This window comes from Rousettus aegyptiacus, unplaced genomic scaffold (assembly GCF_014176215.1).
Source record: "Rousettus aegyptiacus isolate mRouAeg1 unplaced genomic scaffold, mRouAeg1.p scaffold_m13_p_11, whole genome shotgun sequence".
Lineage (NCBI taxonomy): Eukaryota > Metazoa > Chordata > Mammalia > Chiroptera > Pteropodidae > Rousettus > Rousettus aegyptiacus.
In genome coordinates this window covers 72,508,005-72,532,052 of record NW_023416286.1, presented here as the reverse complement: position 1 = coordinate 72,532,052, position 24,048 = coordinate 72,508,005, and the positions used below count along the sequence as shown (strand labels likewise).

Below are 24,048 nucleotides of genomic sequence, written 5' to 3'. Positions count from 1 at the left end.
TATAATTAGTAATAATATTATTGTACTATTGCATTTGAGAAGTTCTATTAATCTAACTCTTTTTCTTTTGCAGGTGATCATTGTTTTCCTCTGGTTGCTTTAAAAATTTTTCTCTTTGTCTTTAATGTTCTATTATTTCACTACAATGTCTCTTGATCATAGATAATGAAAACATATAGTTTCTAATATATGTGGATTTAAATCTCTTTTTGGTCCTGGGAAATTCTTAGGCATTATGGCTTCAAATATTCCTTCTCTGCTTTTTTCTCTAATCTCTAATATTTCCTTTTTGGATGTCTATTAGACTTTCTCATTACATTCTTCCAATCTCCTTTATATATATATTTTTTATATTTTTGTCTTCCTGTAGTATTCTGGGTAATTTCCTTACATGTGTCTTTCACCTGTTCAAATCTCATCTGTCTATGCATTTGTTTCAAAAATTATTCTTCATTTATGGGAACTCTGCTTGGTTATTTTCCAAATATGCCTCACTTTGAGATGCTTGCTTAATTTTGAGATTGAATCTTTTATTTAAACATTTTGTACATAGTTAACATACTCTGTCTGAAATTCAAAGATCTGAAATTGATTTTGTTGCTTATTCTTTCGTTGAATTTCACTAACAGTGATATTCCTTATATGTTTATCAATCTTAGAATTTGAGCTCTTATTTGATTTAATCTTGTTAAAAACCTACGGGCTAAATAGTGGGATTTTTCTTGAAAGATTATTTGTACTTGCCTTCTGCTGCAGACAAAGGCGCATTACCTATTTGACCCCATTTTAGCATCCTTCCAAGGGCAGAAGCTTAATCTGAGTCTCAGAATCAGTTCCATCTCCTTCACATTGCAGCTGACATAATACTTATTTTCCAAACTGCAGTGCTGGTATCAGCATCTACCCTCAGCAAAATCCTGTGTCTATAGTGTTGACTGCTAAACTGCTCAAGGGTCACATTATGGAGGTTATGATTTTTATTTTTACACTGGTTTTCTTTGAGGTGGAAGTGACGGACTGGGGCAGAATTATATTAGTGATGTTTTGGTTGAGTGACAAGCAATGTATAAAATATAAACTTAAACAAACACAGGGCTTTTCAAAGTGTTTACTTCAACTCTTTAAACCAGACCAATATAGTCTGAACATTCTTCTCAAGTTGCAAATGACTTCTCAGTAGCCAAATCTAATGGAATTTTTTGTCATCTATTCAGTCAAGTCCTTGACAGTGAACACACCTTCTTTTCTCAACCCAGTCCCTCCTGACGTCTCTATCAGCACACCCTCCTGGCTTTTTCTCATAGTTCGGTGGCTATTTCATCTAGTCTCCTAAGTAGTTCTTCTTCTCCCACCCACCTTCTACATTTTAGAAGGGCTCAGGGCTTGGTTCAGAGCTCTCTCTTCACCCTAAATTCTCTGCCTAGGTGATCTCATTCAATACCATAGCTATAAATACAGCTATGCAATAAAAATTCTCAATTTATATCCCTAGTCCAAATGAGTCCTTTGAACTTGATTCACTTACCTAATGGCCTACTTAATATCTTCACTTAGGTCCCAAAGTTAACATTAAAAACAGAAGTCCTGACAAGCCTGTTCTCTCTGTCTTTCCTGGCTCAGCTTGGGAACCCCCCTTAACTGCTTCCTTTCCTTAACCTCCAACATGAGCAATTCCTATTTGGTTCTACTCCAAAATATAGGCTGCGAACTGCTTCTCTTCATCTTCCCCAGGCCTAGTTTCAAGCCACAATCTCTCCCTTGTGCTGATGCAATAACCTCCTATATTTACTCTTGCTTTCTTTCAATCCATTTTCCACAAAATAAGTATAGTCTCTTAATGTTACTTTCCAACTTAAATCCTGCAAAGCCTTCATATTTTTGAAGTCTTTAAATTCCTTAATCTGCCCTACAAAGTGCTATGCACCCTGGCCCTGCCTACCCCTCCAATTTTATTTCATGCCCCTCACTATGCTTTGACCACAATGACTTTCTTCAAACTCCTAAAACACTGTCAAGTTCTTGCTCGCATCAGGGCATGTGGGCCTGCTGAGCTCTTCTCGCTTGGAAAACTTTTCCTAGCTCTTCAAATGCTTGGTTCTTTTTTATACTTAAAGGTCTCAACTTGTAGTGTCTCTACTGTATGGAAAATAGGCCATAGCCGTTATTCTCGATCATAGCACCCTCTTTTTCCTTAATGCCGCTGAGCAAGACCTACAAAGTATATTATTTATTCACTTTTATGTAGTCTACAACTCCACTAAAAAAAAAATGACTTCCATAAGCGCAGGGGCACTGTCAATCTTATTCACTTTGTATCAATCTTTATTTACTGAATAATTAAATTGCAAAAAGTTTTTAAATAACAATATTATTTACTGATGCTTATAGTATGGAGAAATATGAATTCACATATGCACCTGGCGAGAGAGTACTGAAGGGCAATTTGGCAATTTATATAAAATCTTATGAGTCTACCTTTTGACTCACCATTTCCACTTCTTGAAAGCTATCTTACAGAAATATGTTCATGTGGATACAAAACTGTGTGTATGAACATGTGTGTTCACTGCAGTGTCAAAGGTAATACCAAAACATTAAAAACGTAATCTAAAACGTTCACGAATAGGGAAACAGTTAAGTATATTTTAGTATATCCAGACTAAAGAATTCTATATAGGTTTAATAAGAAAACAGTTCCTTAGGTACTGACCAGGAAAGATTTACGAATTGTTGTTTAGATTTTAAAATATTCTTATTTATATAAAAACAGAATTACATGTTTTTTAAAAGGTCAAACAATATAAATCAAACTTGATACTTGTGACTCACAGAGAAGATTAGTGGAAACTGATATTGGGGAAGAATAAGATTTGAACAGAACCACAAAATTTTTTCTGTATATATTTTTGCTTTGCTTAAAAAACAAATAAACAAACAAAAAATCATATTCATGTGTTGTCTGTGTAAATTTTGAAGTAGGAAAAAAATTGCTATTCTTAACATTTGCTCTTTCTAGGTGTAAGTTTCTAATTATTCAGAAGTTAGCTGTTAAGAATAGAAAAGGAAGCAGACTCAGGCAGGAAGGAAAGTCAAAGTAAGCTAATACTGAATTGGCAATGTCTATGACTGCTGTAAAATCCAAGTACCCTACTGAAAAACACAAAGGATACAAAACAGCTAGAAGTCAGGACAAGGAAATAAAACTCTGATCCTGATTAAAGGATAATACCTTCCAGCTGTTTTTACTGAAACACAGACGATTGTCCTTCGTCTTTTAATCTCTGTTTTGGAACAAGTTGGTAAATGATCAGCGCCTGGCAAGGCATTTGAGTCATCTGTCCCGATGTTACCACATGTGAAGACGACAAGGTTCAACTAACTGAATATCACACTTCTGAATTCTGTTAGGACTCCAGGAAAATGGCTCTAGTCATTAGAATCTTAGTCTCCTACTGTTACCTCTAATTTAGAGAATGCATTTCTAATTTAATGAATGTATCAAGAAACAAATTCCACACTATCAATTATTGTTTTTAATGCAAATTTACTTCGTTTAAAAAAAAAAACACATAAAGATAACAGAAAGTAAAACATCAGTTTAAACAAGGGTCCCGACCAGACCTTACTCTTTGGCAACGATGTCTCTTCTATACTGACTTCTAATCAAGTAAGTAAGTGAGGACAAATCTATCCTTACACCATTCACCTCTCTACCTGCTCCACCTCCTCTACTCTATCCCACTATGACCACTCTAATTTGGTTCTTAGTACCTCATGTCTTCATAAAAATTACTACAAGATGACCTACCTCTAGCGTCCTGTTGTCTAATCCATACTGTTTAATGCTGCTAGGGAGATCTAAAAGCAAAATTCAACTCAATTATGGCCTCTAGGACTCCTAACAAAATGCCCGAATGAGTTTAAGCTGGGAAGCACTATAATGCAGGTCTCAGAATTGATAGAAAACAGCCAGTCTAAAGACTTGGCTGGCTGACAAATGGATGCAGGCTTGAGCAGAAGAAGAAAGATGGAGAAAATCTCTTCTGTCTCCTCACCCCTACCACTTCAACCTTTCAGCTTATCTGAATCCCTGCTTGCCAAGAGGGGTGAAAAACAGGTAAGTCCTCTAATGAGCCCCTCCGGTAATGACGGGATATATCTCCTATTAGTATTCAAAGCTAGAAATGCTGAGAAGGCTAACTCTTTTCTTTACTCATTTTGTATGTAAAGCACCATAACAAAATTTAAGCAAATATAATTTCTTGGGTCTCTTATGTACCTGTATCCATCTCTACATTTTTATAATTTCTAGAGTTTAATAACATTACACATTTTTGAACCAATATAGGATTTTTTTTTTTTATGTGCATTCCTGAAGGGTGAGCTCATTTATCTTATTTATGCTGCATTGTCTTTGGCACGATTTCTTCCTCAGAACTGGTAATAATTAGATATTTATGTCAACAAGAAATGAAATGAATTCTTTATAATATAGATAGGCTTGCTGACAGACTAAAATTAATTAATAATAAAACTCTTGAGAGTAAAACTGCCACTTATAATAGCAGCAACAAACACTTCTACGGCGCCTAGTGTATGCCTCTGCTCCAAGCTCTCCAATCCTCATAACAATCTAGCATGTAAATGAGAGAAGTAGGGCACCAAGAGTCAGAGTAACTTCAAGGGCATGCAGAAACCAGACTGTGGAGCTGGGATAAACCTAGGCAGTCTGGCTCAGAACGCTTGCTCTTAACCACTACAGCGTACTGTAAGGGTCTCCGTAAATCACTACAAAAAAATGTAGTTATATCAAACAGGGGAGTCCTCATATGTGAAAAGTCTTTCCATACATAAATTTTATAAGTACCGCATAATGTGATCAAAATTTATTTACTACTCTATTTAATAAAGAGACGCTTACCTCCAAATGACATCATACACAGGATCCAGACACACACCAAATCCTTGCAGATCTTCCTGTTCAGAGTCATTAAAAGTTTTACAACTCCCGTCCACTTTATTTATCAGAAGACATTTAAATGGAGGAGGTTCTGATATAGAAGCGGGTACCAAGCCTTGAGAAAAATATTTACATACTTTAAAGATGCATTGTCTTTTACATTCCCCTAACTTATAAAGTAAATATTACTTATTAACTAAGTATTATTATTACCTCCATTTATAAATGAAGAAACTGAGACTTAAGGAGTTTAAGTAACTAAAAATCTTTAAATAGCAGAATTAGGACTAAAACCTCAGGCTGTCTAAATCCGCAACACATGCTATTAATTTCAGTGCTATACCACTCTATCATATAATTAATGATATTATGGACATGAGTATGGATTGATACCATGCTCTTACTGAAACTTAAGTTTGATTTACATAATCTTCCAAAAAATTTGTTTCTATCATTTATTAACAAGAACCGATACAAAAAAATTCCTCCTTTCAATTAAGTTTTACCTTATTACAATTTAGCTCATATTTCCACCACTAACTTATATATACTCTGGTTTCTAGATCTCCCAATTATTCCATTCTTCTAGCATGGAGAATATAAACAGACACTTAAAAGCTTCTGTTAAATTTCTTGAACTAGGAAACAAAAAGCTACAAGACTACATCTCATAATCTGGAAAGATGAACCATTTATTAATAATCAAGACAAAGATTTTTGGTGGAGATATCTGTTTGTTTGGGGTATTACCTATTATGTGTTTACTGGCAAAAATTTCTGATGTAGCAAGCACATGAGAATTAATAAGTGCTTCATCAATTCGTAAGAAAGTCTGGTCGCCACTTGCACCTATCCAGGTAGCTTTTCTTCCATATTTTGATCCAATGTTAGGCATGGGAGCTGGTTTTGCATTCCAATATGGCACATCCAGAATTGGCCTGCCCAGCTGTCCTTTCTAAAAGATTAAATGAACCATATTAACAATACTACTGGATAAACAATTTACAATTTTTTTACAAAGGAGACAGCAGACAAAAATAGCTCTATGAGACATTATTCTTCATCACTTCCTAAAAATTAAAAAAAGAATGAGATATCTCTATGAATTGATATGGAATGATATAGTAAAGTGAAAAGAGAGAAGTACAGAAGAGCATAAATAAAATACCACCTTTTGAAAAATAAAGCGGGGAAAATAATTATACATATTATGCGTGTGTATATATACATATACATATGTACACATACATATTTTTATCTCTCAGTATAGATCTAAAGATGTGTGTCTGTGTGCTTATTTATCTATTAATCTTTGCTAGAAGAAACACAGGAAGAGTAAACTAGAAAATAATGATGTTCTTTACCTACAAGCATGGAGTAAAGGGGTTGGGGAAATAGGGATGCCAGGAGTATGGGAAGAAATGACATTTTATGAAACATACTGTTTTTATACAACTGCATATTGGACTGGAACTAGAGGTATCACTGTGGACTTATGATTTCTAAAGAGCACATATGTGTATATGCACATATATGTGTACTGGGAATACAAAGACACCTATAGCAATGAATCAGCTAGTGTTCAGATACTGCCTACTACTATTCCCCAGCAAAAGGAACCCAGATTCCCGGAGAAATGGCTGATTGTTAAGACTGATACAGAACAGGTTCGAAGTAAGCGTGGATCATCTTGTTACATGAGAAAGTAAGCCAGCTTGAAAGGGCTCCTACTGGCCATGTCTGAGACAATTTAAGCATCCAAATAAGGATAGTAATAAAGAGAATACCAATTCACTTCCCTATACTGATAATAAAAAGAGAAAAACAAATAAGAAAAAGCCTCTTGATTACAGTAAAATGCAAAAGGCTGACTGGTGAATGAATGGAGAGGGTGTGCTAGAGTTAAAAAATTATCATTTGCAACCATTATAAAGACTGTTTCAGGAAAGAATAATCAATGGATGTTAAATCTAGATGGAAATTTTGATAGGAAGCAGGTATCTTAAAACTGTCTTCAAAATGCCACCCCCTAGACTGGTTACTAGTTTCAAGGGAAAAAATACTAACTATGCACTAACTATGCAGTAGAGAAATCTGACAACATTTGACCAGGTGATCAAAATTGACATCACTAGTGAGGGGCAGTGGCATTTTGTGCCTCCAGATGTGATGACCTGAAAAGAATACATCACTTACATAGTATTTTGGCCTGGAATGCACAACCCAAGTCTAAACATAAGAAAATATCAGAGAAACAAAAATGAGGAACATTTTATTTTCTTAAAAAAGTATCATATTCTTCAAATATGTCAATGTCATAGCCAACTAAAGTATTTAGGAGCCAAGGGTCATAATGTATGCAAATTATTCTTAAAAGATTCAGGGAGAAAAAAAAGTATATATGTGTGTATACACACACACATACACACACACACAGTATGTGAGTGAGAAAGACAGGATGTATGTGTAAATGATAAAGCAAATAGATCAAAATGTTAATAATAGGTGAATCTGGTCCAAGAGTATATAGGCATTCTATATACTACTCTTATTTTTTGCAACCTTTCTATAAATAAGTTTTCAAATGACAGAATTAACTTTACTGAATGCTTAAAGGACTTTGATCTAGAATAAACATGTCCAATTCTAACGTATCTGTTAAATTCTTAGGCTAAATTACAGAAGAAAATTATTTTAAAATAATGTCATTCAGGTTTTGTGTATATTGAGGGTGGAGACAGGAAATATGCATATACGATCATTAAAATACAAGAATTGCACTAAAACCAGAAAAAAATCGCTAACGTATTACATAAATTATAAGGCAATGGTACAATGCAATATTATCAATGCTTAAAAAATCCTTACAGAAAAACTTCCAAATGTGAAGACCTGTCCATCCATTAACAGTACTGCCGTATGGTTGCTGCCTGCAGTAACTTGAGTGCTAGGGCCTGGCAATGCTTGAACAAGAGTGGGACATCCCCTAGGTTAAAAAAAATAAAATAAATAAAAAAGAATTAAGTCAATGTTTTACAAGACCCAACTGACATAAAAAACAATAAAAAAAACAATGCAATAATAAGAAGAGATAGTAGGCACTAATAAGAATATTCAGTAAATACTTATTTAGGTGCTATGTGCCTGCCTCCATTCTAGGTGCTTCATATGCAAAGATGGGAAAGACATAATCACTGACCTTAACCAAACTATTATTTTTTTTCCCTAAATTTACTACTCTAAATATAAACACATAATTTAAATTTTACTGAAAGACTGGTGTTAACCTCTGTTTTAAAAGGAAAAAAAATTTTAAACATTACAGTGACTGGCATGTTAGACATCTCTAGAAATATTTGTTGGATGAAATAATTATGTGATGGTTTACCAGGAATCCAAGAACTATATGAAACAATTAATTTTATGTCCTCTTTTCTGCCTTCTTTTACTGGGCTATAATTTTAGGTTCTGACACAGTAGTTAATGAATCTGAATATGGTCTCATGAGGCACAGCAGCAATGGCTAAAAGTTTAAGCTCTAGAGCTAGACTGCCTGGGTGTGAATCCTGGGTGTGAATCCTGGGTGTGAACTCTGGCTCCACCACGTAATAGCAATGTGACTATAACTTTGAATAAGTTACTCATTATTTTTGCATTTCAGTTTTCTATAACACATAAGATAATAACAAACAGTATCTAACCCATAAGACAAAATTGTTCATATTTTCTTATGAACAACAAAGAAGTTCATATATGTCAAGCACTTGGATCAGTGTCTGGTATACAATTAACACTCAATAAATAGGTACTACTATGATAAATAACATCTTTGTGTCCATCATTGTATCACTTTATTTACCATTTATTAACGAGTTTTATTAATTGTTATATGTAATTATACTAACCATCATTATTGAAAGAGTTCACACATAATTGGAGAATTATTTTTGAGACAATGTTACTGTGATATTTTGAATTTTTAAAAATTGCCTAAAATATATTTTTATTAATTTTTCAGGCTGCAATGAAAAATTAATTAAAAGGGGCAAAACTAGTAGCTGGAAGCCTAGTCAAGCAAATTTCACAATAACTGGATAAGTTATGATGAAGGCACAAACTAGGAACAGTGGATTGAAAGGAATGAATGAACTTGACAGCTATGTAAAGAAGAGAACTGACCAGACTTGGCAAATGATTGATATGGGGCAAAGAAGGTCATCTGTTTAAGCAAAGATCAATGGTGGTAACATTTACTTAGCTATGAGAATGAATGAGATCTACGAAGACAATCAGAGGGAGAAAAGAAGAGATCCTAGTTTTCATTCTGAGTCTCTTCTAACACTTTCAGTATGGACAGAGAAAGAAAAGATGGTAGAAATTTTGGACATACCAAAGAGGAAGAATAAATCCTGGGAAATGTCATTAGAAGAGAAGGTTTCAAGAAACTGCAAATAACTGACATTCCAAATGCTCTAGAGAGATATACAAGTGACCACTCAATTTAGCAAGAATGATTTAGCGAGAACATCTCTTTGGTAGGAGTGCAGGCACAACACTGTAGCAGATAAGAAGTTAGCAGTGGGGTCAGAGACTATGCAAAATCCCTTCAAAAATCTCAACAGGAAAGAGAAAAAAAAAAGAGGAGAAAGGACAGCTAAAGGGAAAATAAACCTGAAGGAGAGGCTTTGTTTTTTTAAGATGAAAGAGATTTGGGGAAGTTTAAAAGAATGAGTAAAGGCAAAGGCTAAAGATACAGGCTGCAGAGACAAGAAACAGAACTTGATACCTAAGAAAAAGGTAGACAGGCTTCACAGCATGGAGAAGAACAGGTCCCTCTTTTGATATTAAAAGGAAAAAGGAGCAAAGAAGTAGAATAAATGCAGGTAGGTTTGTTGAGTTGGTAGGCTGAACAATTTCCCACCTAATGGTCTTTATTTTTGTTGTGATGTGAAAAGAGGTCATGTGCTGAGAGGGAAAAGGAACTGGGTGAGCAGAGAATTTGAGGATTACAAAAAAGTATGATGGAAAATGGAACAAATAAACACCTAGATCAGTGTTAAACTCTGATCCAAATGACTTCTAGGAAGTCTGTAAGTGGGCTTCAGGAGATCTGTGAACCTCCTAAATTGTAAGCCAACTTTTCTGGATATATTCTTGTATCTATTTTTTCAGATTTCATATCTTTCATCTAAGTCTCAAAAGGTCTTAGACCAGATAGTCGACATTACAAAACAGGAGGATTACCACCCATTATAGTGGGATTAGTTGAATCTGGAAGCCATACAACAATCTACATGTGTGGTAATTTATTTATTTTTTTTCGAAAGTTTAAGTTAGACATGGAAAATATTGGTAGACTGATTCATGCTTGAAGTTAGGCCATGCCCTAGCATCAAGACCAAGAGGTTGAGAAAATGAGGATACTGGTCAGAGTACAGGGAAAGAGAATAAGTAGCAATCTCTAACTTGGGTAGGACATAAAGTGAAAAGAGTGAAAGAGTAAAAAAGTAGAGGGCGAGAGGGAATGAAGTACTGATCAAGTCAAAGGCCAAGTAAAGCTAAATAACAGATGAAGGAATTATTATCGGATCATGGGTTGTTTAAACTTAAGAATTTAGAGTTGCTAGATCCAGGATGGCTCCTGGGAACAACCACCATGAATGTGGAAGTTGATTAGATATGAGGATGTCAAACAAGTATATTGCACGAAGCCATTTACAGGGATACTTAAGTCACTCAAGTGTGATTAGACTCAGAGTGAGAAAATACTATAAAGCAGATACTAAATTTTCAAAGAATGAAAAGCAGTGATTGAAAGGTAGGTAATAAAAGGGGAGGAGAGCAGACTGGCAGGCCTCAAAAGAGCAGTATTATTATTATTTTTATTTTGAGAATGGAGTAATAAGGCACAGTGAAATAAGTGGCTCTCAAAGTTGAGGTGAAAGGAATTTTGGCAAATGAACAATTGCCACTTCAAAAGGCTGTATGGTGAACTAATGCCCTCACAGAAATGTCCAATACAACTCAAAGAATCAAAGGGGAAAGTCCCATAAGTGTTTACTTGTCTGATCTTTACACAGCGCTTCCACATAAAATGTATCACTGATTATCAAAATAACTCTATGGGTAGATCTGAACGGCTTAAAGATTTCTCCCAAGAGTTGGTGGCAGGTCTTCTAATACAATCTTTGAACTCTTTCCATGACACTAGTGAGCCCATTTATCAAATTATTTGGAAAACATAGGAAGAAAACAAAAATGTGTGTATGCATGTGTGCATGCCAGACACTTTACAGAAACTATATTAATTCTTCAACAATATTTAAACTAAAGCTTCGTAAATTATGGTCACATAGTTGTAAGAGATGAAGCAAAGATTTAAACCCTGTCTTGTTCCAGACACAATGGTATAGCAGGATTGTATAGCAAGAAAAAAATGAAATTCAGAAACATAAGAATTAGCAAAAATCTATTGGAAAAAAGGAGAATAAAAGCATTAAACTATATGGTCTCTTTCCCAACATCCAGGTTTTAAGTGTATTGTAAACAGTAAAAGAATTTGAAATCTGGAAATTTAGGAGCATATTGAACAAAATAAACAAAAAGGAGGGTTGGTGGACTCATGTCACAAGTGAATGTGTAAAAGCCCTCAAGCTTTTGACATTCACTTTTAAAAGCAGCAATAGTAACAGCGAACCTTTATTGAGCACTTATTATGGGCTACACCCTGTGTTAAGTAAATAACATGCAGCATCTCACCAAATTTTCACAACAACTGTTAGTGGAAAAATATATTTACATTTGATAGAGAAAGAAACTGAGACACAGGAAAGTTAAGTAACTTAGCCAGGGTTATAGGGGTACCAAGTGATAGAATCAGGACCCAAACTAGAGACTGAACTAAGTTAGTCTGGCAAGACAACATATTACACAAAGAGAATATCAATAACATTTTTCTATCTTTATCATCATGCACACTATAATATTTATCTCACAATAATCACTCATCATTAATATTTGCTATACAATAAATTCCAGTTAAAAGCACTTGATTACTAGAAACTTTTTAAAAATACCCTCTAGCTACACACTTTATTTCAAGTAACTACCTATCAATCTTTTACTTTGTGGTAGTTAATGTGTATGCTATAGGGTCTTTGTTATTTCTGGGATTATTCCTCCATATAAGCGGGCAATTCCCTCTGAATTCAAAACATGGTTCATGACTCCTGTCTTCCAAGTCCCAACAGATCCAGACAAACGGGGTCACTTGAGTGGTTATAGCAGAAACGGTTTTAACTAATTTTGTTTAATCCATCGGGCATATATTCAAAGTCTTCCAGTTACAACTCGACCAATGGAACTAGGAGTGAAAATTTACATGTTGGAAAATAACAACTTTAGGAAGTTAAAGCAAATCCCACCAGAGTTTAATTGTCTTAAGAAACCCTAATATTTTATTTTCAACGTTAAAAAATATATTTCATGAAAATGATCAAATCAAACCATTGAACATACTCAGAAGATTGCTATCCAGCACTGCCCTTGCTGTCTCCAATACCACTCCTCAACCTAAACACATTTCTCTCAGAAGTTCTAGATATAGAATCCAGACATGGTATTTCTGAAGTTCCTCAAGTAATTCCGGCATGCAGCTAGGATTAAGAATCACTGGCCTTTATGACATAAATGGCATAATTCCATCCCTGCCACAGTAATGGAATGGTTTCAAAAAGTGAAAATACCAGATTTTATTTAGCTATTAGAATAATTCATTTTATGTGAATAAGAAACCTTCAAGGTCCAGTTGATTCTATGATGACAAAGGAAAATAAGGCAGAGTGAAAAGACAAAAGAAAGTAGTTTCTTATGGCAAACTGAATTAATGAATCAAGTCCGGCCTGAAGCTGCCCTATCTATCTCTAGACTTGATAGATAAGCCTTGTTTCAATGGTGGGCAGCTACACACGTGGACTGCTCAGATCTTCAAGACAACCTGCTGCAGGGAGCATAGTTGACTGAGCCTCAGATGCTGTTCCTCTGGGTCTGCGAGGCCATTCTTTCCCTGGGATGGCAAGAGCCTATGACTAAGCACGGTAAATGTATTACTACTACAGCCCATCGTGCCCCATTTGGGACTCTCCCAAAGGCAACCTTGGCTTGAGGACACCCCACTGGCCTGGCTGAAACTCACTCAGAACTGCACTAGAATCCAGACTTTTCCTACTCCATCTTTCTTTCTTTTCATAGGGATCAGACCTACCTTGTGTCTGAAAGGTTTCCCTGCCAATTTCTGCTCTTTTCCCTTTTATCTTTCATACAAGTTTTTTCCCAATAAATCCTTTCACATCTAATCCTGTCTTATATCTTCTTGGAAGACCTGAACTAACAAAGATGGATTTTCTATACTTTTGACCAAAAGCACTCTCATTATATTAAACAGGACATGGATTCAACTGCTATAATAAAAGTAAAGTAATAAAAAATTTAAACAAGATAAAAGTTTATTTCTCTCTCAGGTAAGTGTCCAACTGCAAGGAGCTGATGTGGCAGTTCCATGATGTCAAGGCCCCAGGCTATTTGTACCTTGTAGCTCTGCCATTCTCAATACACAGTTTCCAACTTATGACCACTATGATGACTTCTCCAGTTCCTGCCACTATGTATGGAGCCCAGGCAGCAAGGTAGGAAGGGAGAGGGGAAATGAAAGTATACTCCCCTTCCTTACAGTGTACCCCCTTAGAGCATGATTCCAAAGCTGCACACATCTCTTTAGTTCGCATGGCCTTATCCTGCTGCAATGGAGACAAGAAAATGAAGTCTTTCACTACATGGACATGTCACCAACTGAAACTCTACTACCAAATGAACAGGGAAGAATAGACACTAGAGAATGTCTAGTGATCTCCACCACAATTAGTTCTTCACTATTCTGGATAAATCAAAACAGTTTCTTTGAGAGACCATTATGTTTTGTTTGAAAATTATTCAACAGCTTCTATGACCTCATGTTAATTTTAGATCAAAATTTCAAAACAGACAACATCAAGGACTATGAATGAATCCACCACTGAATTTTTTAAAATGCATTTTGGGGATATTCTTTGTCTTTTCTATTGCCATGAACAACCTTTAAAAAGATAATAATTAAGAATATAGTAAGATTTTGTGATACTCATAACCACTCATTCTAAATGTATAAAATGTAAACCAACTTTTCTCCTGAAATTACAAAATCATCTATGCCTGTAAAAACACTCAACCAAAAAAATCAACAACTACCAATAATTTGCAGGTCACACTGGGTAAAACAGTGGCACAAATACTATTTTAAGCACAGAAATATATATATTTCAGGGGGGGAAAAAGAAAGCAAAAAAATATAGAAAAAAGAAAAAAAGAACCCAGTTTCTTCCAACAAGTTAGAGTACCTGGAATTGACATCACCATGTCCCAGCTGCCCATGCTGGCCGTATCCAAATGTATAGACATCTCCATTTTCCATTAAAACCACTGAAACCAAAATACAGAGCTTTAATTTTTTGTTATATGTATTTTATGTTTCTATTATGGTATACTAAAAGTAGTGTAATTTTTGCTCTTTAAAACTTATAGAGCAATTAAAAATAGAAAACTGAAGCGCAAATTTATATTTAATGAGAAATAAATATAATTTTAGTTCTATAAAATATTTTTATAGGATATGAAAATGCACAGTTTTTCATTATGCATACTTTAAAATCCATATAAATGCCATTTAATTACATTTATATTAAATGAAACATTGGTTTCGGTCAAGAGTAAAATTTTAATAATAATGAGTAACTCCATATAAAATATTGTTCTCTCAAATCTAGGATAATTCTATAGATAGTAGAGAGATTTGAGCTCTGCACAACTATGTACATCAATGAAATGTGAAAACTTTAATATCTGTCAATGTTTTATCAAATAAGAAAATATATTTAACATCAAAGAATTTAACAATTTTTATTTTCATAAAGGTTGAATACTACAACTTAAACTATATAACCCAAATGCAATACTTTACTAAGAATTTAATTTTTTACATTAAAAAAATAAATTTGTTGATGCACATTTCTCATTGAACAGTAACAAAATATGGGACCATTTGTAAAAATCAAAGAATTCTGGAGTTCAGAGAGATTTCAGGGATTATATCATCTTCAGGATTTTCCTGAAGTGAATTACAATATAAGCCCATTAGAAGACAGACTAGAAGTCAGATCTCTAGACAAGTACCTATTCCATCATGCCATAGTTTTTAAAGGGATTTTGTAATAAATACAAAGCTTTTATAAAATTGAAAGATACTGCAGCACTATAGCCTTTAACAATTAACTAAACCACATTTATCTAAACTAAACAAATAAATGGTTTAGCACAATTGTAAAAATGCAGTTATACCCTAAAGTTCCAGCTGCTACCTGAATGGTGAAATCCACAGCTGACTTGTACTGCCCGGAGCTCACAGTCAAATCGCACAGAGCCTGGTGGATATGTTGTGATTTTGCTGGCATCCTTTTCTCCTCGTTCTCCACTTCCATCTGTAAGTGTTATAATTTGTAATTAAGTCATTATTCATCTTTGAAATAAAATTTTAAATAAGTTTACTATGGAAGAACAAAGAGAAAAATGTTAAAAGGAACAAGCAAGAAGAATCTGCAGCTGTTAGAAGTGATAGATCAAGAATCTACCTGCAAAGAAGCAATTTTGAAAAGATATACTACATACTTCTGTTTGCAAATATCACTAAATCAATAAAAACAGTGATAAGATCTGGTTATGAATAAAACCTATTAAGCTAATCAGTAATATAAACAGGTCATTAATAGAAACAAAATTCTAAATGTAACAATTTATATGGGAAAATTTAGTTTGCACAAAAAAATAACTGCATGCAAAGTCATTTAACAATTATTTTAAACTTAGTGATATTGTTAGTACTAGTCGTTTAAAAAAATTCCTACTTGGCTCACAAATGACTTAGACTTCCCAAACACATCTTAGAAAGGCTACTCTGTTCACCAGTATTGCTAAACTCAATGAAACTTTAAAAAATTTTAAAACACCAAATAGCTTTATCCAATATATTGTAATTCAATGGATTAATCTCATTCATCTCCCACGTCCCACCTTGCTCCTCAGCCATTCTGCTTTGTGGTCTTCTGGTCCCCAACCACTAACTACTCTCAACCAAACTTTTCTTTTTTCACTCCTTCTTTCCTCTTCCTTTCTTAAAATTTCCTCCCTTACGCTTGCTTTAGGCCTTCCCTGGTTTCTACATTTGGCTTGAATATTCCGGCATTCTAGGCATAAAATAAAAGCGCACATTCCAGAATATAAAACTTTTATTTGGAATGTGCAAATAAAAGAGGCAATTTACTTTTCCTAATCTACAACTATACATCATTAAAATATGACCTCTAGATCATCAAGATTCAAATTCCTTGCACGTGGAATAATGTAAATCTAGAAGGAATTTCAAAGGTCAGCTAGTCCAAGCCACTCTCTTGTGGCGTAGCAACTCTATGTACGTGTGTATAATATGAAGATACACATGTAGATCTACAGACATACCTATTAATTCTGCATTTTCATTGCCCACTTTAGAATGATAAGCAGAATAACATCAAATTATTTCATGTTCACATTATCCTTTCTTTTGCATCTAATATTTCTAATCTTTAGTAATATCCAGGTAAGACAAAATTGGCCTAAATTATGACATAACTTTCTATAGCTAAATGACTATTGTTTTGAAAAGCTTTAAACTCCTTATAACACTAGGACAGTAAAACCTCACTAATTCGGAATAACGTGGAATGAGTTGTCCTATACGACTTACTGAAAAGGTCTTTATCATAGAACATTTAGGTAAAAATTCAGTTTTATTACCTTTAAGCAGTACAGACTACAGATTAAAATAAATGCTACAATAAATAAAAGGTGGTTACCTACATTATAATTCAAAATAGGCCTATATTACATAAAAATGTACCATAAACATGAAAGTCCTTTAACATACAAGAATTAATTGCTGGACCCAGAGGTTGAAGGCACGTTGAAGGAATCCTTCATTTCTTGAGCCCTTGGTTTGAAAAGCTAGTGATTTTAGACAGGTTTCCCCTTATAAGTATGACCCTGAAAATTCAGAGGAAGAAATTATTTTGAATTTTTACTCAAAAAAGATCACAAATACTGCATCATAAATTCTGAATTAGTGAGAGGTTTTACTATAATAGGATAAAAATGATTCCTCTTCTGCTAAATTATCTAATGTGGGTTTGCTAAATTAAAGCTGCAAGAATAAATGGGCTACAAAAAAAAAAAGAAAATCAGAATATTTGGTTTCATTCCACCCAAAACGAAATATACTCTTAGTTCAAAGACTCCTCATCTTAAAAGGCAGTGGAATGGTTAAATACAAACAAGGGCCTATATAGAAGAGAATAAGCAGCTTCCAAACACTGTACAAATAAGATGACAGATGTGTAGAAATTTCACAGCTTTATCTCAATTGGTAAAAATATCTAATTATTCAAACCAAATCTGGTTTAACATAGAAAACAAATGATGTTCATGATTTGGCCAGACTTAACTAAATTCAATATTACAAGTATCTTTCCATGTTATATAAATGGATTGATGCCTAGTTAGAATCTTTTACTTTGAATTTGCCCTCTCTCTTGAATTAGAGATTAAATATAGATACAAATCCCACAATAGAGATATAGCATCAGGGAAGGAGGAAAAAAAAAAAAAAGTCTAGTAATTTACTGATTAAAACCATGGTAATTAAAAGAATTGTAACTAGTATTTAAAAGTAAAAATAACTAGAAACATTTGTTCAAGTTCATCTAAACAAACCTGTATCTATGTAATTTTTTGATTATTATAAATGGTGAAAATATTATTATTACAAGTAAAAATAGGACTAAGTTTCTTGATCATTATCAGCAGCCATGGCAGAATTTAAAAAATATATATATATCTGTATCTGGTATTTGAAGACAATTAAAAAATCAAGTACAATTCTAATCATTTAGAAATTTACAAAAATCAAAGAAAACAAGGTACCTAACGAGTAGCCAAAAATTTAGTGTAAATTCCAAGAATTGGCAAGTGAAATGCAGGAAGATTAATTCTGCTCGAGCCTACTACTCAGTAAAGTGCTAATGAGCAGCAATAAAACTAACCTCAGATTTGTAGGAAAAATAATCTGAATATTCTTAAAAATGGCCATATAGATATGAACATATCTATATTTTCCCTAACATAAATATGTTCACACATATGTGATATTGAAACTATATAGGTATAAAGTTTGAGAGATAGTAAAGTATTGTGTATGTATATATGTGTGTGTGTGTGTGTGTGTGTGTGTGTTTATACATATTTGTGTATACACAAAGAGGATTGGGTATCTAAAAAACTTCTTAATTTTTATTTAAATCTACACTTTTTTGAGTAATCTTATGGCTGTGCATTTCACAAAAAGTATCACAGAACAGAGTGAGTACCTTAAGCAAAATCACTGAAATAAACAGCAAATCAGTAGCAACTACAATTTGCTAAATACTTGCTCTGTGCTAAACATTGCAAATTTAAATAGCACAGTGGGTAAGTGCTTTTGGGCACTAAACTCCAACAGAGCTGGAATGGAATCCTGGCTCTACTATTAACTGTAGGACAACTGGACACTGGACTTTGTAAAAGTCTTAGCCTTCTCAGCTATTAAAATAGCAATAACGGTACATTACCTCACAAGGTTCTTATGAAGTGAAACAACAAGAAAAGTGCTCAATAAATAATCACTATTGTTGCTTTCTTTAATCAATAGGTATTGTTATTCAAATTTGCAGCTATAAAAATCAAAGCTCAGAGGAATTAATAAGTAACCAGCCCAAAGGAATAAATGGTAGAGCAGTTTTGAAGTTTGATGGAAAATAAGACTTATGCATTTTACCATCACCAAATGTCTGACATCTTAAATCTTTTGTAAAAATAAACTAATTACACATTCAAGAAATCTCAAATGCTGTACTTTTAAAATGATTCTATAAGAGAAAGGAATTCAATTCAAAGAATTAAAGCCAGTATTATTAGAGGATTTCTATTTGCAAGAATATATAAATGTACTTATAAACATCCACATCTATATCTTAATTTAATCCTCATATTAACATAATCAGTTAGGAATTATCATTCTTATTTTTATTTTTAAAATAAAAAAACTAAAGTCAAAGAAATTAAGAAATTTATGAATGGCCACATAGTTCTAGTAAATGACAAATTTAGGATTAAAACTGAGGCCTAATTCTGAAGGCATAACATTGCCAACACACCACACCATTTCTAAACAGAAAACAGGTATCAGAATCACACAGATGTTTATCAGTATACTTCTGGGTTTTCATATCAGTCACTTCAAGATAGATTTAGAGTAATTCAAATGTTCCTAATTAGCAACACTGTATTAAAATCTTTTTCTATGTAAGGCACTGAACAGCTGAAACAAAATGTTAACTCAGATATCTGATTGAAATATAGTTTCTGGTTACATTTTAAAAATAACTTACTGTATGTTATATGAACTATATATTTATTGATTCAGCCTTAAGTACTCTATTTTGCCTCTAGTCAAAATTTGCCTGTATAGGACGTACTCCATGACATTCTCTGAATTTTCTCCAATCTGCCAGAAGCTCTCCAACTTTCCATCTTAGAGCTCACTCCTGTTAACAATAAATCCAGTTCTCACCCTCCACACACCCCCATGAAAAAGGCACAATCTAGAAAATTTTAACTGTTATCATCCTACAATTTGTACCACCACCATAAGTAAATGTAAAGCATAACACAGCAATTAAAATAATGAATATCTCAGTGGAAGACAAACAGGGTAAGAAAAAAAGAGAAAAAATATACATAGGAAAAAAATATGTATTAAAAGACACTATATGTAGCAACAGTAAAAAGCAGTGAATGGTGAGATGATTAAATGACAGGGACAGTGAATGTAAAGGGGGCAGGGAGAATTTGTGGGTCCACAGGAATTAGTATGTGGTAAATTAATACTCTATATCAAATAGGGCACCATTACTTACACTTTAAATTTAAATTTTGGTGGTAAAGAGATGAAACTGTTTCATTGAATAAAACCATACAATCTTTTTTTTTTTTTTAACCTGTAATACTATAAAATAAGTCCTTCCAAACAGGTTGCTACAAATATTCAGTCTTGTTATAAAATAACCCTGTGGCAGACAAGGTAAAAGTGAGGCTAGCTATTGTTGAGTGATTTCTATCGTTAATCATTGTGACATTATAAAAAGTCTGTAAGATTTGTCTCCATTTAGCATTTCATTTTAAAATTCTGAGGAAAAAATAAAGATGTTTGTCTACAAGATATCAATATGAAGCCCATATTGCTTAATTCTAAAGCAAATAAACAGCATTTAAAGAGAGTAAAATGCCAGATGGCAGTCATCTAAGAAAAGATAATAAAGCATAAAAATAGAAAGCAATAATTACTCTTTTCACCTTCACTTAACATTATTAAATTTGAAAAGAAATGGAAAACAAGAAGGTATACTGTAAAACGCCTTCTTAAAGTTAACAAAAAAGTGAAATAAACTTGATAGTCATTGACAAATAGTACAACTTTTCAGCATGTTCTTTCTCCTCAGGCTATATAATAATGACAGAAGCAAAGTAGAAGAATTAGGGTTGTGCATTTTCCCAGAGACAAAATTCAAATGAGTGGAAGAAATTGGGAAAGTATCCCACCTAGTTGATAAGGAAGACCAAATACCTTTGTGCTTGTCCCGTTTATGCTTTAGCTGTGCTGGATGGGATCTGAGTCTGGCTAGAGCCTGTTCTCGATGGTTCATAAAAATAGGACCAGCAAATACAAGGGGGCCTGAGGAGAAACATTTTGTATGTGCATAGAAAAGCTCACAAAATGAAAACACTACAATGAACAAAAATAATTCAAACTAAAAAGCATGGAAATTTATTCTTTACTGTTTTGGACATCATACTTTTCTCCCGATAAACCCTCCACCCCCAACCAAAACCTATTCACCATTCCACATACAAATTTTAATATCTTAAATATCTTTAATATCTTATATAGTCAGATTCTATTTTTTATACTTATAAAATTATCAGGTAGTTACTAGTAGCCTCAAATAAATAATCAGAAAGTATAATTAGAATAAAATATTTTCTCTTACAAATTTTATTTTACAAATATTTTTAACACCATACATTCATACTCATTAACCATTTACGAAAAACAAATACCTTACCTAAATACAAATACCAAAAACCAACTAATTTTTTAAATTAATGATTAAATTTAAATAAGGTCTTCAAGATTTAATACCCATATCAGTCTTGCTACAAAACCAAGATAAATGTTATTAACTACATTCTGTCATTGAGGCCAGAAAACAAAATAGCCAAAAACAAAACAAATACAAAAATTACTGTGATCTGATAGAACCACATATACATACGTATATATAGAAAATCACTGTTTTATAAAGACAGAATTGTAGTTCTATTTGATTTGATTTTCTAAAAATGATAAATCTAACTTTTCTTTAACCACTTACACAAAATCAGAATAAGAATAAACAGCTTCCCATTTATGCTGAAGAAGGGACTCTAAACCCAGTAACATTTATGGAACATTAACCGTCTCTCAAAAAATCATTTCTTTCTGAAGCATTATGAACGTATATATACATACACAAATATATACTCACATAGATTACAGTTATTTCCACTTGCATAGTATTCAAGGAAAAAAAATGTATGGCCAAATTAATTTCAATAACATTTAAAAACTGCTTTTTCTCATTATCATTTAGCTTGAAAAGAAACTTTAAATTATACCTTAAAGTTTCATTTCTTTTCGTATAGAACAGAACTATAGCTTCCTTGAGTTTTAATAATATTGAAAATGCCTGCAAATTCCAAAACACTCCAAATTTGATAATGAAGTTATTGGTATTTGAAAACTGACAGTATACGAGCACTAAATATTTTTAATTAAATTAAGTTTCTTTGTGATTCCCTACATATCTTCAGCTATAATTATTTTTTCTAACAATGGAACAAAACGGAACAAAATGAAACTGTTGTCCTGTTATAAAATCAAACAAATGTCAAATTAAATACCAAAGTACCCTTCATCACACAGTACAAAATTAGTAGAAAAAGTATATTTTAATTATGTCTCTAGATATATATAAAAATACAAGCAGCACCAATTCTATTAAAATCCAAGAATAACATTCTATCATTACTATGGATAGAAATGTGTTAATTTAATGTTAGAATTAAATATTATTTCCTAGTAATACAGTACCAATTATTTTTAAGCTAAGAATATATAAGCCAAGCTCCATTTTTTATAATGTAAAAATGGGAGATATAATTTGAATATCAACAAAATATCTTATTTCTTCAAAATGCATTAATTTTTAATTATTTACTAAAGCAGATAATATAAATCACTAAAAAAACAAGACACTTTCCAACTACACAAAAGAATTGCAAATATTACAATAACAATAAGTTGTATTACCATTTTCTTATCTCTGTGGTCTGCTTGGGATATTTCTTCCCATAAACACAGTACACCCATAATATTCATATTTATCTAGCTTGTCAATAAATTCAATCTTATCGGTCTTTTGATATATAAATCTAGAAGGCCCATGGGCAATTACACTTAAAAAGTATACCATCCGAGATCAATTTAAATCACCATTTATAATACTAGGCTATCAAGTTCTAAAATACTCTGTATCCCATGGACTAAAATAATTTTTCTTACAAACATGATATAGTCATTCATTTATTTACCAAACATTTTTATTATTTTTAATGTAATAAGACACTAGGTGTCATGGATATAATGACAAAGACACAGATCTCATTGGAATTCAGTCTACCAAGAAAGACAGAAATAAAAACAAAGAATAACAATATGTTGCGATAAACGTTATAAAGGAAATCAATATACAGTATATCCTAAATGATGAAAAGTGATCAAAAAAAATTTGGGTAAAACAGAAAAGTATCAAAGAATGAGAAAAAGTTTGTCAAGAGAGGAGGAAAAGAAGAGAGGACATTAAAGGTAAAAGGAATAGAATTTATAAAAGCATGAGGATAGGATGTTAAACAACAATTTGTATACTCATTAAAAACACACAGAGCTGAAATGGATGGAATATAGGGTTACAAAGCAGAAAGTGGTAGGAAATGAGTTTGGAGATGTATAGAAAAAACAAGTAAGTAATTATCTTCCTATACCATGAAACTTCATTGTAGAGGTGATGAGAAGTCTATGAAATGTTTTCAATTAGTCAACAAAGACATATTAAGTACTGACCAATTTCAGACACCATGCTCGGTCCTTGGATAAACAAGCCACCATCTTTGCTTCAAGAAGCTCACAGTCTAATGGGGGGTAGGAAGAATTTACACACATCTCAATAAGAAATTATGACAGTGTGCTATGATAAAATTAAGCACACTGGAGGGGCAGCTAGCAAGCCTTGAGGATGGGAGAGTAAGAAATTTCATCATACAAACATAGGAAAAAAACACACAAGCTGAGATCTAATAAAAAAAAGTATAAAGTACTATGAAGTTTCAGAGATATAGGAAAAAAATGTTTAGAGACAGGGAATAGGAAGAAGAGTAATAAAGAGATGAAGTTGCAGAGATAAAATGTGTAATTCACTCTGAAAACTATGAATAGTTTTTTGGTTTTAAACAGAAAAGTGCTTTTAGAAAAAAAACATTCTGCATTTCAGAAAAACTATTCTGGACAGAAAGTGGACAACAGCTTAGAAGAAGATAAAATTGAGGGTAAGACCATTTATAGGATCATTTTGCTGTAATTCAGACAAAGAACAGAAGTAGACTGAGCTAAGGGAAGGAACAACAGTGGCATTCGAAAGAAGGAGACGATTCAAAAGTTTTAATAATTTTTCTAATAGAATTAAGAAAGTAGAATTACCATAACTTGTTGGTTTATTTGG

The 24,048-nt window shown here is 33.0% G+C and overlaps 1 protein-coding gene across 12 annotated transcripts in view; it reads right to left on the bottom strand.

Annotated features, from left to right (window-relative positions):
• Positions 1 to 24,048, bottom strand: part of MYCBP2 (MYC binding protein 2) — a 232,740-nt gene that overhangs the window by 136,365 nt on the left and 72,327 nt on the right. For 10 of the 12 annotated variants that reach the window (XM_016149329.2, XM_016149321.2, XM_016149322.2 and 7 more), the window contains exons 18-23: positions 20,799 to 20,906; positions 15,409 to 15,528; positions 14,392 to 14,473; positions 7,829 to 7,946; positions 5,711 to 5,915; positions 4,922 to 5,075 (exon numbers count right to left, since the gene is read on the bottom strand). In XM_016149329.2, coding sequence (XP_016004815.1) covers positions 4,922 to 5,075; positions 5,711 to 5,915; positions 7,829 to 7,946; positions 14,392 to 14,473; positions 15,409 to 15,528; positions 20,799 to 20,906 — 787 coding nt within the window. Of the gene's footprint in view, positions 1 to 4,921; positions 5,076 to 5,710; positions 5,916 to 7,828; positions 7,947 to 14,391; positions 14,474 to 15,388; positions 15,529 to 20,798; positions 20,907 to 24,048 lie in introns of those variants that run through there. The other 2 variants (XM_016149326.2, XM_016149331.2) reach the window with 2 other exon arrangements.